This window comes from Gossypium raimondii, chromosome 10 (genome assembly GCF_025698545.1).
Source record: "Gossypium raimondii isolate GPD5lz chromosome 10, ASM2569854v1, whole genome shotgun sequence".
Taxonomy (NCBI): domain Eukaryota; kingdom Viridiplantae; phylum Streptophyta; class Magnoliopsida; order Malvales; family Malvaceae; genus Gossypium; species Gossypium raimondii.
Window position 1 is genome coordinate 7,924,489 of NC_068574.1, and position 18,308 is coordinate 7,942,796.

At 31.3% G+C, this 18,308-nt stretch overlaps 2 protein-coding genes and 1 long non-coding RNA gene across 5 annotated transcripts; 1 reads left to right on the forward strand and 2 right to left on the reverse strand.

The window, feature by feature from the left end:
- Nucleotides 1-1,638, reverse strand: LOC105777891 (uncharacterized). The gene is made up of 3 exons (XR_008189813.1): nucleotides 1,561-1,638; nucleotides 1,006-1,091; nucleotides 1-148 (listed from the first exon to the last, which is right to left on the reverse strand). It is a non-coding gene; the product is annotated as an uncharacterized LOC105777891 (long non-coding RNA).
- Nucleotides 1,639-5,871: 4,233 nt separating this feature from the next.
- On the forward strand, nucleotides 5,872-8,493 carry LOC105778577 (uncharacterized). Of its 2 annotated transcripts, none has more exons than XM_012602298.2 (9): nucleotides 5,872-6,058; nucleotides 6,220-6,334; nucleotides 6,941-6,977; nucleotides 7,105-7,174; nucleotides 7,274-7,378; nucleotides 7,488-7,638; nucleotides 7,797-7,879; nucleotides 7,964-8,057; nucleotides 8,150-8,493. In XM_012602298.2, the coding sequence occupies exons 1-9, from the start codon at nucleotides 6,028-6,030 to the stop codon at nucleotides 8,226-8,228; spliced, it is 765 nt and encodes a 254-aa protein (XP_012457752.1). In that variant the 5' UTR covers nucleotides 5,872-6,027; the 3' UTR covers nucleotides 8,229-8,493. The 2 variants fall into 2 exon arrangements, with proteins under 2 accessions (XP_012457752.1, XP_052477827.1); XM_052621867.1 differs by having other exon boundaries at nucleotides 5,947-6,058; nucleotides 6,152-6,334.
- A 1,842-nt stretch (nucleotides 8,494-10,335) lies between these two features.
- Nucleotides 10,336-13,200, reverse strand: LOC105778191 (monothiol glutaredoxin-S15, mitochondrial). 2 transcript variants are annotated; one of them, XM_012601843.2, is made up of 7 exons: nucleotides 13,037-13,200; nucleotides 12,868-12,955; nucleotides 12,471-12,605; nucleotides 12,239-12,338; nucleotides 11,835-11,901; nucleotides 10,828-10,906; nucleotides 10,336-10,568 (listed from the first exon to the last, which is right to left on the reverse strand). In XM_012601843.2, the coding sequence occupies exons 2-7, from the start codon at nucleotides 12,940-12,942 to the stop codon at nucleotides 10,512-10,514; spliced, it is 513 nt and encodes a 170-aa protein (XP_012457297.1). In that variant the 5' UTR covers nucleotides 12,943-12,955; nucleotides 13,037-13,200; the 3' UTR covers nucleotides 10,336-10,511. The 2 variants fall into 2 exon arrangements, with proteins under 2 accessions (XP_012457297.1, XP_052477669.1); XM_052621709.1 differs by having other exon boundaries at nucleotides 12,868-12,972; nucleotides 13,037-13,143.
- Between the last annotated feature and the right edge of the window lie 5,108 nt (nucleotides 13,201-18,308).

The following is an 18,308-nucleotide window of genomic DNA, read 5'->3' on the forward strand; positions in this document are numbered from 1 at the left end:
TATATATATATATATATATATATTCAAAATGTAGTATAGCCTATACATGCCATAGATTTTATATTTAACTTTTATAAATACTGATGAACGGACGATAGTGTGATTGACTTCACTGACGATCCCCGAGCCCGTAACTAGCTTTCAAAATCTATAAAACCGAAGGAACACACATACACCATAAGCTATCATAGCTTAGTAAGTCATAATCAAATAGACAATTCAATAATGTTAATAATTCAATAACAAAACTGAATAATGCAATCATATTCATATATATATATATATATATATATATATATATATATACTTTTGAGCTTGCAAAATTTAATTATCTAATATGTAACTAAGAATCAATTTCAACTTGGCGGATCTACATGTAATTAAAGACGTATTTATTTATTTATTTATTTTCAAATCATATACCCACTCTTAACCAAATGTGCTCATTCATATATATAAATGCATATAATTCACAATTATAATATCACCTATATTTACCATTTGGCGAATATAGGCCTTCATGTACTAATATACTTTCATTTACCTCATATATAAATTTTTTTAATTCACAATCGAAGAAACCAACTTACCTTGATATCATACATTATTCAACCATTTGATACTTGATCTATCATGTACTAACTAATTGTTCCAGACCATAATAAAGTTGCACTTTTTTGTGCTCTTTCTCATCTAACCAAATTGCTCTCGGTATCGCACACTTAGTGCTCGTTATTCAACATCTCCATTTTAATTTCGCACGCTTAGTGCCCTTTATTCAACCTCGTCATTTTAGTTTTGCACACTTAGTGCTGTTCATATAACTATAGCTATCCCATACTCGCACACTTAGTGCTAAATATTGATAAATCACATTCACGTCTATTTCTACTTTCCGACTAAAATACATTCAGCTATATATATATATATTTGCATACTTTCATTTCAGCATATATAATTAATATTTATTCAGAAATTATAACACCTATTTGATTATAAACTTACCTCGGATAGCGATAAACCGGAACAGATCGACTAATCGACGACTTTATTTTTCCCCCGATCCAAGTCTGATTTCTTTAATTCTTGATCTAAACACATTCAAATTTAACTCATTCAAACATAATTTCATTTAATTTCATCCAAAAACACATAAATGGGTGATTTACCATTTTGCCCCAAATATTTAACATTTTTACAATTCACTCCAAATTGCACAAAACACAAAATATTTCAAATTAATCACAATGTAGTTTGGCTGAATATTCCCTAGTCTCATATAGGTCCTTGCATGTCATTTATTTCACATTTTAGTCCCTCAATTTAATATTTCTTACAATTTAACTCAAAATAATCAAATTCATCAAAATTCAAAACAAACATTATAATTTATCACATATATTTTATTTTCTACTATCAACCAACAAAAATCACAAACTATCATCAATGGTACATCACAAAATCATCATAAATGCCAAAAATTAAAGCATGGGTTTTGAAGAACACGAAGCAACGATCTCAAAAACGTAAAAAATATCAAAAACCGATTAAAAAAATTACCTCAATCAAGCTCAACCTAGGCCGAATATAACAAAGCTTCAACTCTTTCTTTTTCTTTCAACATTCGGTGATGGGTGGATGAACAATCCACTAACATTTTCATTTGTTTTATTATAATATATACATTATAATTCATTTACCAATTAACCTTTAATAATAATAATTTCTAACTTATATGCTAAGGTCATTCTTGTCAAATACCTCCCACTAGCTTTAATAATGGTCTATTTGCCACATAAGGCCTTTAAATTAAAAGAACAACTGTTATTCGGCCCTATTGAATTTAACCCTTAAATTTTCATTTTATGCGATTAAATCCTTTCATTTAATCGGACACTTAAACGATAAAATTAAAACACGAAAATTTCACGCAAGCAAATTCACACATAATAGACACAGAAAATAATATTAAAATATTTTTCTAATTCGGATTTGTGATCTCGAAACCTCTGTCCGACTAGGGTTTAGACCGGGCTGTTACATATTTGGTGTTTTATATTTTTAAAATTTGTTTCCATATAAAAAATAATCTAAAAAAATTATTAAGGTCGAAATGGGTTGAGCTCAGGTTTAGCATTTTTTAATATGGCCCAAATTTGGGCAAAATTTTAGGCCATTTTTTGGGTTGGGCCTAAAATTTAGCATCGGCTCGACCCATAATCAAGCCTAAATTGAACTGACTAATATCCATTTCATGTTTTTTTTTCTTTTCTTAAATAAACCAAAAAATAAAAATAAAAATAAAAGAATAACATGGAAGTAAGCGTGTGAACCTCTTTGATAAGTTTTAGAGTTAATGTATACAGAGTTACCTGAATTTGACAACTTATATCTATTTAGCACTTAAACTTTTTTTTGGACCTAACTGGATAGTGATACTCAAACTTGAAAACCATAAGTTAACTTGTTACCTTTTTTTCTAGGTACCCGACTAATATTGTTAAAATATAATGGCGTGGTGTTGACAACTAATAGCACGGTGACACGTGATAGAATTAAATAAAATAAAATATTGAATAAATTAAATCAATTCAATCTCAAATATTTAAAGAAATTGCTATCCTCGTGGCTAAAAAAAAAAACATAAAAATGTGAAGTGTAAGGATATATGGGAGAAGAATAGTGAAATTGGAGAGCTTATCACTAATTAATCTTTAACCTACATTCACTAATTAAATTATTTGCAGACACATTATAGGCATAGCAAAGACAAAAGGAAACCCCTATACCCTCTATCTGTCTTGTTCATGCATGAGAGAACCAGCTTTTCTTTTTCCTCTTCATCTCTATATAATATTATGCGCTAATGCTTGCACTTTATTCAGTTTACTTTTATTTCTTTGTTTTACTGCAATCTAGCTTTTCAATTAATAAAGGAACCTTGTCTAATATATTAAAATTATCTTCTTTTTCTTCTAGTGTTGCTATGATACATGTATACATGTGAAAATAACAATCAATAAATAATACAATATATGTTTAAAATTGATAATAATAACATATACGTAATATGCACGAAATTTAAATAAAATAAGTAAAAATAAATTTAAATAGTTACAAAATTTGCATAATAATATTAAAGTGTACAAAAAAAATCAAAGTAAAGTTTTGATTGCAGTAGTAAAGTTGAGATTTTATTATTGCTAACGGTATAGGTTCAAATATCATCATAAGCAATTTTTTTATAGGTTTTAAAATATAAAACGAAAAAAAATAACAAAAGCGCAATCGTAATAATTTAACAAAATCTATGTATGGAAATATATTTTCATAATTTTCTCATTTGAGTTTATATACAATTAACTCATTACATCAGCTTAATTAATGGTTTAAAATTAGATGAATATAATTATATTTTATTTGAAATCAAGCTTTGAGTTCATTATTCATATATATATATATATATATATATATAATGTATTATTAAATCTAACTATTTATATTTAAATATGTGCCAAATATAAATACTCGAAAATGAAATAAAATGGCCTGATAATATAATATATGTGTAAGATTAGTACTGTTACTTTTATGTTTATAATACAATTTTTGATAATGTATAAATATGTGGAACATAAAACTATATCCTACATTACGTCCAAATTTAAGTAACCTTCAATATTAGATTTCAAGTATTTTTTTTTTCCTATAGATGTTGAACAAATGCTGGTTTCCACCCTATGTGAAATTCATTCAAATGGCCATCCAGTTACCAAGACAAGCATCACCACTTGTTTCATTATTATTATTATTTTCTTATACATCAATTAAATTATAAAATGTATACCTCCATCTTTAACCCACATTCACTCGATTAGTTTATTTTTCACTGAAAATGAAAGATATATGGGGGAACCTATAGCTATTCTCTCTTGCATGGTTTCAAAACAATGTCCTAGTCAATGCTTCACCAGCACCACCTTTTTTTTTCCAGGAGAATCCTTTTAGATTTCATTGTCACTGCAATTTTGGGAGCCAGCTTTGCAGATTAGATGAACTAGGAGAAAAAATTAATTTTATATTTACTTGAGCTAGCTTCAACTATTCCCTCTTTTTGGAGTAATATATATTTGTTTTAAAGAGTTACAAATTCTTCGAAAAGAAAAAAAAATTGCAGATGTTAAAACTCGAATCAAAATTAATGGAGTCACGTCACATTTTAAGAATATTAGGTAATATAATTTTATTGATACAAATTGGCTGCTGCATTACATAATATGAGTAATAAATTAGACTATACCTAAAGGGTAGTGCCAACAGCATATGTTGTTTTCAAGTTATAATAAGCAAAGAATCAATTAAGTATATATAAACTCAAAAAAAAAAAAATTAAGTATCATCCCAATATCTAAATATATACTTATTGGTTGATTCTTGCCCAAAATGAGTGTATGGGGTAGGGTAAAGGAGGAGTTGACAATGAAAAAGTCGGCCCAATGTTTTTCCCAGAAAGGATGAAAAACAAAGAAAAAAATTTACTGAAAAAGGTTGACCTACAAGGTAATCAGATGCCTCCATTCAACACAGTGACCAATGATGGCTTGCCCATGTCAGCTGTAATTTTTCCTCTTAGTCAACCAGATAAATGTAGAGTTTTTTTTTTTTTGAAGAAGGAATTTTTGGTTATTGGACATTACAGCTAGAAGGCAGTAGGCCAAAGATGGATGACAACTTGAAACTGATATCATTAAGCTGATGAGTGCATATATAAGACAAACAAGTTACTGGTCTAGTGCAAAATTTATGTGGATTCGAAGTTGATTCAATCTTTGTGTCTGTAATTCATCCTCTTTACCGAAAAAGAAAAAAAGGCAAATGAGGATTTTTCTTTGTTAATGTTGCATTAAAGGTGCATTATTTTATAGGTACAAAAGTGATGAAATAATATGGATTCAGAGACACTGAACTGAATGAACATGAAACCAGTTAAAATGGTGGTCTGCAACTCTGCAAATAAACCTTTTTCTTTTCTTTTTGGCTTGGCTCAGGGTTTTGGCTATGATAGTTAACCATGTGAACCCTTCAAACATAACCTTTAAGTAGAAGGGGTAACATGGTCAGTTGAAGTAAGAGGTGCAGTTCTGGACTTACTATGTGCTGAGTACTTATGGTGTTCCCCATGAATATAAACAAACAGAACTTTTATGGTGGGAATTGAGCACCCAGAAATTAAAGTGGCAAGCAGGAAAGTAAGAAAGAGGAATGCAGGATAAAAAACAAGCTAAATCCAGGTTGATTAACTTTATAAATATACACAAAAAAATCCCCCAAAAAGAAAAGATTTAGTTTGTACATATTTTAATATGTTATTGCATGTATATATGTGCTTCATATTTCTGTAAGAAAAACGAGCTTCACAGGAGAAAGGGAAAACAAAATGAAACTCTGCTAGTGTCATTTCAGTAGTATATTTCTATAATACCAAAAAAATTATGTAAAGGATGCATGAAAGTTATAAAACTTGTAAGCATTTTGTTTAATGGGTATCAATCAAATCATCAAAAGAAATGATAAACAAATGATTGTGAAAAGACAATATCTTTTTCAAATTTAGGTTATTCTTTTCTTGTTTTCAGTAATATTCTGTTGAGTTGTTGCTGGAGGGTTTAGCTTTATTTTTTGGCCACTGCCCACAAGCATAGATTCTCTCATTGTTGAAAATCTGTAGTAAGGGATGGATGATGGTGCTCTGCTTGGATTCTCTCTCTGCTATTCAAAAGATTTTTTGCTTTTGTCATTGTCTTTACCCCTTCCTTTTCAAGGATGCCCTCTCTCCCTCCTTTTCTTTGTGTTTTCTAGGCAATTTTTAGGCTCATTGTGTAACCTGTTGTACTCTATTCGCCTGTTTTTATTCCATTTCCACACTCTCCATTTGGATATAAATACACATTTCCCCTTCTGGGTTTTCTTCATTGTATCACCTCTTCTCTCACTTTGCCATTAGGTATAGACTGAGAGGGAAAAAAAATGAGCCATTCACATAATACCATGGGCTCAGGTTTGTTCCTTTTCTTTATAATTTTACCCCCCTTTCTCATTTCAACTTGTTGAACTTCACTAATTGCTGATATGTTCTTGATTCGCTTACAAGGTTTCTAGTAATGTCTTCTTTGGACCAGACATTTCGATTGTTGACCTCCATTGATGCTCCTTTTTTAGGTAGTAGAACTGCTAGAAGGACATTTGATTTTGGAAGGACACATGTTGTTCGACCTAAAGGGAAACACCAGGCAACTATAGTATGGCTTCATGGCCTTGGTGACAATGGCTCGAGGTATTGCTTCTTTTTCCTTTATTTTTCACTTGCTGCTGATGTATGTTCTTTTCAAGTTCATATTATGAACATCCAAGCTGTTCATCACTTTTGCATGTAGGAAGCTCATATCAATGCTATGTTTGTTTTTCCACTATTAAGATGTTTATTTATTTATTTATTTATTTTGCCTCATCGTATCTTAAGCTTAATTTGGGAAGCCTTAAATGTGAAAAAAGAGCATATTCCATGCCCATAGATTAGGGACCACAAATTAAAATTTCTTCCCATGCCAAAATTAACAAAACATTAATTACCTTTAGGCAAAGGATATTCGTTTTTTAATTTAGTATTATAGGTGGTTCTGGAATTCTTATGCTTTAATCCCAAAGCAGTAAAGCATAAACTTGAGATTCAAGGTAAAAGTAAAACCGGTTTTACTATTTACCTTTTCACCTTGCATGAGCAAGTGTGGAAAACCTGCAGTTTTTTGGCTGAATTCATTTGATTCCTCTAATCACATCATCTTAGATAAAAAAGCATACAACTTGATATGAAATTATATAAATTGCACTTAATTATAATGAAGCATTTTCCAATCCTCATTTTGTTCCTGTTTTATTACAGCTGGTCCCAGCTCTTGGAAAGTCTTCCTCTTCCAAATGTAAGGGTGCTTTCATATTTTACTTTCAACTTATATTGTCTCTATATACATACTGTCTTCTCCTCCAATATTTCAAATGATTCTCACATGTGTGTTTATGTATATTTCTCTTGATTCTATGTTTCAGATAAAATGGATTTGCCCAACTGCTCCTACTCGTCCTGTGGCTTTACTTGGGGGATTTCCTTACACAGCATGTAAGAAAAATTTTTGGTTCCATCATCTGGTTTATGACATAAACAGTGTGTTGCTTTGACAACGGACACTGATATAATGATATAAATATCTTGCATCAGGGTTTGATGTTAGTGAGCTGTCAGAAAATGGTCCAGATGATTGGGAGGGTTTAGATGCCTCAGCCGCTCATATTGCAAACTTGTTGTCAACAGAGCCATGTGATGGTATTTTGAAGGCCTTATCATCTACAAAATAATAGCCTCCTCGCAAGATTTGATTCAACAAAAGAAATTAAATGAAAAACTTACTATCTTATCAATTTCCCTTCGCCAGTTAAGGTCGGAATTGGAGGCTTCAGTATGGGTGCTGCAATGGCACTGTACTCTGCAACTGCTTGTGCTCTGGGAAGGTATGGAAATGGCAATCCATACAACATCAACCTAAGGGCAATTGTTGGACTAAGTGGATGGCTTCCTGGTTCAAGGTATTACCGTCTACATCGTTCAAAATTAATTTTCTAACAAACTTACCTGCCCTACTCTTTCATGTTTTGGACTTCTTTTCCAAACACAAAGATTAGTTTTGTCAGAAATCATCATGATATAATGATTTACTTGCTCATCAAAGGTGTTACGTTTCTAGGTGCTTAAGGAACAAAATAGAAGTATCACATGAAGCTGCACGGCGCGCAGCTTCATTGCCAATTATGCTTGGCCATGGAACTTGTATGTATCTTCATACTACACTTAATGAACATTCCAATTTCTTGTTTTGTCTACTAAACTGATCCTCTTATAATCTTATTGCAGGTGATGATGTTGTCCCTTACAAACATGGAGAAATATCTGCCCATTCCTTGAATGTAGCCGGATTTCGAAACCTCACTTTTAAAGATTATGAAGGGTAACTATTTAGGCTCTTACAATAACAGTAACGAGCTCATTGTTAATTCACAAAACCAGATAAAGTTCAAGTTTTTGATCTGGTTTGTGCAGGATTGGTCATTACACAATCCCTAAAGAGATGAATGAGGTCTGCAATTGGCTTACAGCAAGACTGGGGCTTGAGGGATAACGCTAAATATAGCAGAGTCGGGGAGCAATAACGGTGAAAAGAGAGAAGACTGAATATGTTACAAGTAGGTAGTAAAAAAAATGGATTGTTAGGGTATATGGTATACTTGAATTAGCCCTCTTAAATCCCTTTTAGTCTGTTTTACCTCGCCTTAAAAATAAAAGAGTTTCGGATGTAGGAGGTAGATTGTAATAGCCTAGTGAGTCTGTTGTACTTTTGAGACCATTTTGGTATTAGTTAATGTGATATATACTGATATTCGAAACCGGTGGCATTTGGCTTCTATCTTCATTTTGTTTTCCTTTCTAGCCTTTCCGACAGTAGGAACTGAGTTGCAAGACAGAACATAAGACGGCTTATATGGACAAGTTCTTCCCACACTTGATGCAATCAGACATAACCTCTAGCTACTGATGAGACAGATTCTTCCATTTTTTTTGCACTCCGCAATATTTGATCCTGTAAATTCCCGCATATCAAAGTCATTAGCAAAGGGCATAACAATACACGTGCCAACATGGAAGTTAAATAGTGTGGAACATCTCCTATAATTGACATCAATCGAATAATATCTGGTATAATTCCAGCAGTGAGTGAACTTTTCAACATCTGTATGGTAATCAAGCAAAATCTAAACTTATTCCGCTAAGAATCAGGAAAAATAAAATCCTTAAAGTTCACTGTGTTGGTTGGGATAGGATGAGACACCGCAAAGGCCTATTTGAAAGAGCTTGAACGCAAATCATTTTCTCCATCTCAATACACAACCATTCTTACACGATTTAAGCTCTGAATTGTTGGTTAGCTATGTTTCCAAAAGCACAAAAAAAAAATCAATACAACAATGCTTCAAAGTGGACAATGCTTCAAAGTGGATATCGAGTCACTATCTTTATAATTCTATTTGCTCTCATCTCTATTTTGGTATGTAAAAAAAACTACAAGTACATAAATATTAAAAATACAATTAACTCTGACACACTGAACACGGATGAAATGTAACAAGAATATCAAATTTTATAAACAACTTATACAATATTTTTTATGGAATAATCTAATAATATTAAATACAGGGAAAAAACCTTATTTTCTGAAAATTTTTTGAGTGTATCTTGTAAATAAATTTTGAGTTCTCAAGTGAGAGATAAAGTATCCATTTGGATAGACAGATCTCTCAAAATATAACATATAATTTTAATAGTTATAATTTTGTGTTAAAAATAAAGTGTTATAATTTTTATATTTAAGAGACATAACATTATGAGTAATGACTGTACTTAGGATCTTCTATTTATAGCTAGTGAAATATTATATGTTTTTTTTTTAAAAAAGCTTAGAGAAATTATGCATCATCAACCAATAGAAGTTCATGAAAATGACTTCATTGCTTGAATGCAATCTTTTAACTTTCAAAAACAAAAACGGAAGACAAATAATCATCATAATGGACCGCAATTTCTTTTTCATCCCTACCCCATTACGCTTCATAATTTTAATTGATAAATTGATGCTTGTTTAAGGTATTGAATTATTGGGTGAGACATGGTGGGATCGGGTTATGGCACGACAACTGGATGCAGCAGAAATGGAGAAATCTTGTAGCTGCTTTAAAATCTTTAGAAAGGGCAATTACCCGGAATCCATCAGGATTTGGCAGATACATACATGTGCTTCCAATGAATATATGCTTCAGCATTTATGCCTCTGCTAACAAGAAATGATCCCATCATACTTTTTAACTCCCAACTTTTGGCAGTCACATAGTTGGTATTCCTTGTGGTGTAACGTCAACCATTGGAAAGTGTAGGAACCTCGTCTTCCATCCAGAGAGGTTACATAACATCCATGTAAACAACTGATTTGCTTGTTGCAGGAGATGGGTTAGTTTTAACGCAATTGCAGCCTCATCATATTACCATTTCATTCATTGCAGGTATCAATCAACTTTGTATCAATAGGAATTTAGGAGGAAAACTGGATGTTTATACTTCCAATTTGAAGCTTAAGGGGTGATGCAATTGCAAACTGACAATGGTAATGGAGTGATAACTCAGATACAATCTATTTTCACGAAGCAGAGGTTTTAATATGGCACACAGACAATAAATAAATAAAGTAGAACAAATATGATTATTATTTGAAAGTTTTTAACAAGTCAAGGTCATCATACATTAGTAACATGGAACCTTTTTATCTTTATCATCTTCCGGAGAAGAAAAGGGGCAAACAAAAATACTCCAAATAAAGCAAAAACCTACTACAATCTTGAGATTCAACAGTGATTTATTCGAGCTTCGGACTGCCTACAATATCCTTCAGCTTTTCTTTCAGTTCTCCATTCTACACAAGTACATATCAAATGCATCAGCTATGAGCTATGTTATCAAGGGTTGAGTGTCCTATACAGATGTGTTTAATTTTTTAAAAGGTTATTTCATTTATTTGGAGGATCATATTCTTCATGTTCATGTCTAAATCTATGTTAAAACACAATTGTCAGACACAAATGCCTTAATTAAAATGAACCGTTCAGGTAACATAGTTGATAAATGGTCCTGTATAACTTGTGCAAAGGGAGACAAAAGAAACAAGACTTAACCTGGTGCATGTTGAGAATTATATCTGAACCCCCAATGAACTCTCCCTTAATAAATATCTGCGGAAATGTGGGCCAATGGCTGCAAGAAAGAAAATGTGATGAGCGGAAATAAGCACATTATAAAAAAATCATCTATGGCTGTTAATTAACCATTTCTGAGGTGAAAAATCTATCAACTTCATCACAATAATAAAATCTATTGACCTGTATAAAACTAACATCATGTAACTACTCTGAGCTAAAAATAAATAAGAAATCAATTAGAAAAGAAAGATTAGGCATAAAGCTGAAACACTGAATGCGAGTAAGCCTAACCCTCAATGTGGAATTTGACCTTTTAATTATAACCACCTCTAATAAGAACACCTGAATGTAGCTATTCAGCTGTAGAACTACGGAGTGACATATCTGTGTCCTTTTCAGTTATAGGAAAACTTATTTGGATCTACCTAAGAAGAAGTCATATAACATGCTCATGTTTAAATAAGAGGATGTAGAAGAAAAAAAAGAAGCATTTCAGTTGTTTCTGTGAATCGAATACCATATAAAATAGTTTCCTTTTTATATTTACGACCTTCTGCTTCAACCAAACACAAACTAAGTCATAGAATAGAACCATCATAAGAAATAGTTCTCAAAATCAACAGAAAGATTAGGTTTAAGAAAAAAAGGAAAATCTTGGCATAGCATCAATTTGTTCAGTGAAACCCATCGGAAATCTATAGGTCTAAAGAGATACTTGACTTTTCCACAAGATCCATTAGACATTGATGGAACAAATATTGACAGCCCACCCAAGCCCCAGGACAAAGGCTTCATTGACTGACAAGTGTCAGCTCTCGGCAAGTTATTTTATTATGAAAACATAAATAAAAAGGAATATCATGTTCAAACCATGAAAAAGAGAGAACCCTAGACTAAAAAAGAGAGTTTGAATGTCCACTTTCTTTTACCAAAACTATAATTAGGTTAGCCTTTGGAGTAAATACTAGAAAGAGTCAACTTACCTGAAGGCTTTAACAGCACTTTTCAGCTCAGCATCTTCCAGAATATTTCTTGCACTTAAAGGAACATCTGCATCAGCCAGAAAGTTGATAAGAATACAAAGCTACTAATGCATTAGCTATAACAACCCAAAAAAATTACACCAAGATAAAACAAACATGCATAGAGCAATCGGCAAACACAACAGGCATAAATCCTTTTGGTCGTGCAGCTCATAAGTTAACACTTGTACTAATTTTCTTCTAAAGGAGCATAACTCAAAAAGACATTAGTATATGATTCGTACACAGAGAGACACACAAACAATGTATAGCAGAAGCAGACTTACCCATAGACAGATTAATTACCAAACAAAAGCTGAATAAAGAAGTGGGTGAAATATTCATGTCATTCTATTAATACTTACTGTAGTGTTTCAACACTCTTACTGCCAATGAACTGAATCCACATTGAGGAAAATCAGGTACCCCTTTCATGTAAATCATCACAGGATTTTCCTTGACATCCTAGAATAGCAGTTAATCACAATCAATAATACCATAGCCTACGTGATAAAGAACATTTCTGAGCTACAAAGGAGACAAAAGTTCCAATCAACTTGTCTATACAACATGTAACATATCAAAGGGCATACCTACCTGTTCAACAACATCCTTCAAAGAAACATCAGAACTCTGAATCTTATTTGTTGGTCTAAAATCTTCATGTGTATCAGGGTCACCGGGAACAGATGTTGAGTATTTCAACCCACTCGGGTAGAAGGATCCAATTACCTAGTAACACAAGAACAAAACTAAGACCTTTTGAAATTAAAACAAGATAATTCACGAGGGGCACCATCGAATCAAAACACTAAACTTCAGTCACAGATTTAGCAAAGGAACCACATTTTGAAGCAGTGAACTCCGCGAATATTTAAAAAGGCTAGAGCTGAACTATCTAAAACCCTAAACCCTAAAACCAAAACTAACATGAATTGATATCACTACATCATGAAAGCAATGAATAATAATAGTAATAATAACTAGTACATACGTTTCTACTAGAAAGAGCAGCTGGGAGAGTAGCGATAGCCTTCAACACCGCGTTTGACGATAATAATCTAGCCATGACCTCCCAAATTCTGATTATTCAAAATAACTAAAAATTTCAATAGATAAAATCAATCAACTGCAACTAAAAGTTGAACATGAAATTTGTTTACCTTCGTAAAAAGAAAATAAAAAACCAGATGGGGAACGCTTAGGGCTCTGCAAAGAAAGGAGGGGGAGCGAGCAAAGTGTTTATTCCGGAATAGTCTGAAGAAAAGAGAGATTTGCAATCAAGTCCAAAAGTTTAAGTTAATGTTGTTTTGATCTAAATCTTTTGCAGTATATTAATCTAGATCTTATAATTTTCAACTCATAATTTATATCCTTCCCTTTATAAATAGTATGAATACATGGATGTAATTGTAATTTGACAACTATGCAAACAGAGTCGTCAGTCGAGGGTCGGGATAAAAAGTATTAATTATCAATTGCATTTTCTTTAATATAACTCTTTCTTTTTTAGTCAAATGAAAATTTCAATTAACACATTAATTTTTTAACGATAATGATATAACAACTTGCATGACTGCCTATTACAAGTGTCCATGGGCTAGGCTGGGTTCGGTCTGAGCCCAACAAAAATCTTAGGCCCGAGTTCGACCCGGCTAAAAATAGATTTAAATTTTTGTCTAAACTCGACCCGAATTATATATACTAAACTTGGGCCCAACCCGATCCTTTTTTATACAATATTTAGAATTAATACATGCTATTTATTATTTTTTTAAAATATAGAAATTTTTTAAACAAATTTTACAAATAAATTTAATATTTTGAAGAGCAAACTACTAAAATAGTCACTTTTATTTTCCTTAGGTTACATTTTAGTCACTTATGTTTGAAATGTTACGTTTTAATCACTTACGTAATCGTGTTGTAACATTTTAATCACTGAGTCATTAATTGTCGTCAATAATGTAACGACAAGTTGACGTGACAAGTTAAATCATAATTTCAAACAAAAATTTTAAGTTAATTTGTACAATCGTTCCCTATATTTTTTTCATTTTGAGCAATTAATTTTTTTTTCTTTTATGTTCTTTTCACTTTCCTTTTTTCTTTATTTCTTTTAACAAAGTTTTTCTATATTTTCCATTTGTTAAAATTAGTCCCTATACTTTTATTTTTTGAACAATTTATTTTTTTTCGAGTGAGGTGAGCTTGTGGATTAGTTTTAACAAATGGAAAACAAAGAAAAACTACGTTAAAGGAAATGAAGAAGGGAGAAAAACAGAGGGACAAGCAGAAGAGAATGGAAAAAAAAGTTAAAAGAATAAAAAAGTTAAATTGCTCAAAATAAAAAAAATATAAGGACTAATTGTAGAATTTAACCTAAAATTTTCATTTGAAATGATAATTTAACGTGCTACATTAGTTTACCGTTGCACCGTTGACAATAATTAACGGCTCAATGACTAAAATGTTATAACACTATAACGTAAGTGACTAAAACGTAACATTTCAGACATAAGGTGACTAAAATGTTACATGAGGCAAACAAAAATAACTATTTTAATTGTTTACCCTATATTGAAATTAATACATACAACTAATTGAATTGAAATAGAAATGTACTGGAAGAAGAAAAAATTTAAACAAACTTCTGAGGATCTTTGCTGTTTAATTAACTGGCGGTCCTTATGTGTACAGAGTTTAATATATTAAATTTTGTCTTGTTATTATTATTACTTATAAGTTTGGTATTAAATTTCAGCCTAATTTAATCTTGATATAACAAATAAGGCTTTTATTATGGAACAGGATATTAAAATGTAAAAAAAAAAATCAATTCTATGAAGAAGTTATTATAAGCGAAATCTCAAAACAATAATACATACCACCAACTATGGGTTTGCCTACGAGAATAAAGACCACGTTACCTGAGGGAATAACGATAGAGGAAGTAGGAAGCAGCAGTGGCGATAGAAGAAGCAGGAAGATGGATGTCATGTGCTCATTTACACTATTGACATGTTGTTGTTATTTCTTTATGTTTTAAGAATAATACAGTGAGTTTTGGGAAGTCAAAGCATATGGTTTTGGTGGCTCCGATCTTACTGGCTGTAAATGCTTAGGCAGTTCCGATTATCTGGGTTGTAACGACACCAAGACTCCGTTAAATAGACAGAGATGGGGTGTTGGTGGAATATCTGCTTGAAAATAAACAAGTATCTCTTTTCTTAATTGTCATTTTTATTTCTTCTCTTGTCTGCTTCTTCTTTCTTTTCTTTCTTGTGATATTGTTTCTTTGTTGTTAGTGTGCTGTAATTCTCAAGCAAAACTCGACCCGAGCTCAGCACGCAACAAGGTATTAGAGCTGATGATCTACAATGTCCCGCGACGGCGTTTCTACTCGACTTCAAAAGGATGTGGGCTGTCTGCAGCAAGCGGTGGCAAAGTTGCATGAGGACGTTTCACAGTGGAGTTCAAAATTGAATGATGGGTTGAAGGAATTAAAGATGGAGTTCAAAAGGGAACTTAAGCTGGAGTTGAGGGACTTGAAAGATTGGTTATGGGGAGAGATCAAGTCCGAAATGCTGAGTTTGTTGGAACTGTATTTGGGCCGACCATCTGCTTCCGTTGCGGGTGGACAATCATCTGTTCCTTTTCCTGCTGGACAGTCGAGTGATAAAGGGAAGGGGATTTTAGGCGTGCTACCAACCGAGTTCTTATAACAGCTCATTTTTTAGTGAGATCTGAAATAGTGGTTTCAGGATTACAATTCTGACGTGTTAATTTATAAATATTAAATCATTAATATTTACGAAGTTATCGTGTTGTATTAATTTTTGGTTAAAAAATTTTAACATTTAGATAGTTAATTAAACAAAAAGGATTAAATCGTAAAAAGTTAAATGTTAGTTTCTAATAGATAAAAGAAATTGGATTGATAAATAATAATGAAGGGATGAAATATTTTAGTAAATGGACTATTTTAGTTATAGTGGTTGGTGTTGACTTGGTTATTTTTGAAATTGTTATTATTTTAAAGTTTATTTTAGGAATTAGCTAATAAACTAAATAAAACAAAAGATGAAAATCTATCATCTTTTTCATCTTTTTCTTTGTTTCGTCGAATGCCATTGTTGGGGAACTCCAAGTTTTGCTTTGGGTTTAAGTCTTTGTATGTAAGCTATTTCTTACCCGTTTTTTTTTTTTTTTTTTTTTATGTTTTTGTGATCGTTGTATTGATATCTAGTTAGTTTAGGTACTAATTTGTGAAGTTTTTAAAGTTTAGAAAAATTACCATTGATATTCTTAAAGTATTATTGATGTTTGTTCTTGAGCATGAAGCTTGATGATAATTTTGATCTAATTTGTAAAGTGATTTTAGTAAATCTCATGATTAGGGATTAAATTGAAAATAAATTAAAATGGATAGTTTCTCTTGATAAATTCATAATTATAGGTGTAATATCCCGAAAATTATTACAATAAGAAAGTAAGATAATATCCTTGGTATAGTAAAATAAGGAAATAAAGTAACAAGAAGGAAATTTTGAGTTATGGCAACATTGGGAAGTATATTAAGACATATTAATGCAAGAAATGATTAAATTGTAAAAGTGAGAAAAATTTTGTTGCCCAAGGGTAAATACTCAAAATTTGAGGGGTTAAAGTGTAAATATGAAAAAGCTGAATGGCCAATAGTGCAAATATTTTAAGTGTGGGATAATCTAGAAACTAAGGAAAATGGATGAATTAGGACCAAATTCAATAGATGAAGAATTATGAGGGACTAAATTGTAATTTTACCAAATTAAGTAATGACTCAAGGATGAAATTTTAAAAAGTTATAAAGGGAAAATGGTCATTTAGAAGAGAGAGAAATCTAGAAGATAACGATGATGTTGGAGATATTTTAGATTAATTAAATAAATAAATATTAGTTTATTAATATTTTAATTTGATTTTTAAATGATATTTTATTATTTTATTATTTTATTATTTAGTATATATATGTGGAAAGAAAGATAAAAAATCATCATCCCACCATTTTTTCCCATGCACCAACGTGAGAAGAAGAGAGAAAGAAAGAAAGTTTTACTTTCTTTACAATTTGGTCCTTCCACAAAAAATTTATCATTTTCACCTAGAAATCAAAAGAATTTCTCCATCAAGAGAGAAAGATAACAAGGAGACAATGGAGAGCTAGAATATCAAGTTAGATTCAAGAAAGAGAAGTTCGAGGAGAGAGAAAATCAAGTTAAAGGTTGAAACTAATAGGACAAGGTAAGAACATCAAGATTTCAATATATTTTTAAGTCTGATATTATTGAAAAAGCATAGAAATGATGTTATAGTAGAGTTTTCTTATATAAGATCTTATGTTCTTGATATATTAGTGAAGGGAAATAAGTGAAAGTGATGAGAAATATTATAGAGAAAGGGAATAAGAGAGTTATAAACTTAGTAATCAACATCTTGCACTAAAACAGCTTTTGGACAAAGCAGAGAGAGGTTAAATTTGAAAAATCACCATAAATTTTGGATATCTAATTAGATAATTAAAAAATATGGAATTAAATCTTATTGAGTCTAGTTTTTCATAGAAGAAACGGTTTAAGTAATGAAATTGTAAATCATGAGATATAATAAATTTTGTGAGACAAGGTCAGAATGATTTCGAGTTCCCTTGTTCTGACTTTGGAAAATCATAAAAAATTGAATAAAAATAATTAGGAGCTTAAATTTATATTTTTAAAATACTGAATGAGTCCATTTTCAATAGAAGAAAATGGTAACATCATCTGAATCCCGTACGAGGAGATAATTAATTTTTAGTGAAGAAACGTCGGAATTGTCAGACAGCAGAATAGAGGTGAATTTAAAGAATAAACTGTACTTATTGGCTAAACCAAAAATTCTTAAAATTTTATGGTAAGAATATTTATGAGTCTAGTTTCATATAAAATTTTCATATCTCAATTCGTAGTTCTATAGCTTAAAATATAATTAATTTAGTGACTATGACTCAAGTGAACAGCTTGTTATGAGTAAACAAGTAAATAATGGTATTATATATATCAAGGATGTGGAATGGAGTGGAGGAGGAGGAAAAATATATGTAAATATTCAGCTAATATTAGTTTTTTTTTTGAGACTTTCTCGATTGGGCTTTAATTAATAGAATAGAATAATAAAACACAGCAGTCCATAAAACCTAAGAGCAAAGAAACGACCCAAAACCATAAAACCCGAAATAAAACTAAACAATAATTGGCCTCAACAGATGGCCATATTCAAGTAAAAAAATATCTAGATATTTAAGTAGAACACTCTAGAAACAGCACTAAATGCGCCGCTTCAACGCCCAATCAGAGTTGCTGAAATCTGTCATCCTTACTATCTGTCAATTCATTAACTTTTGACGATTTCATTTTC

Coding starts and splice junctions, on each gene's coding strand:
- LOC105778577 (XM_052621867.1), top strand. CDS start 6,162: ATGTCTTCTTTGGACCAGACATTTCGATTGTTGACCTCCATTGATGCT. Junction 7,175..7,273: donor GGGATTTCCTTACACAGCAT/GTAAGAAAAATT, acceptor ATCTTGCATCAG/GGTTTGATGTTAGTGAGCTG. Junction 7,379..7,487: donor GTCAACAGAGCCATGTGATG/GTATTTTGAAGG, acceptor TCCCTTCGCCAG/TTAAGGTCGGAATTGGAGGC.
- LOC105778191 (XM_012601843.2), bottom strand. CDS start 12,942: ATGGCTAGATTATTATCGTCAAACGCGGTGTTGAAGGCTATCGCTACT. Junction 12,339..12,470: donor TGAAGGATGTTGTTGAACAG/GTAGGTATGCCC, acceptor CTGCTATTCTAG/GATGTCAAGGAAAATCCTGT. Junction 11,902..12,238: donor AAGAGTGTTGAAACACTACA/GTAAGTATTAAT, acceptor TGGCTGATGCAG/ATGTTCCTTTAAGTGCAAGA.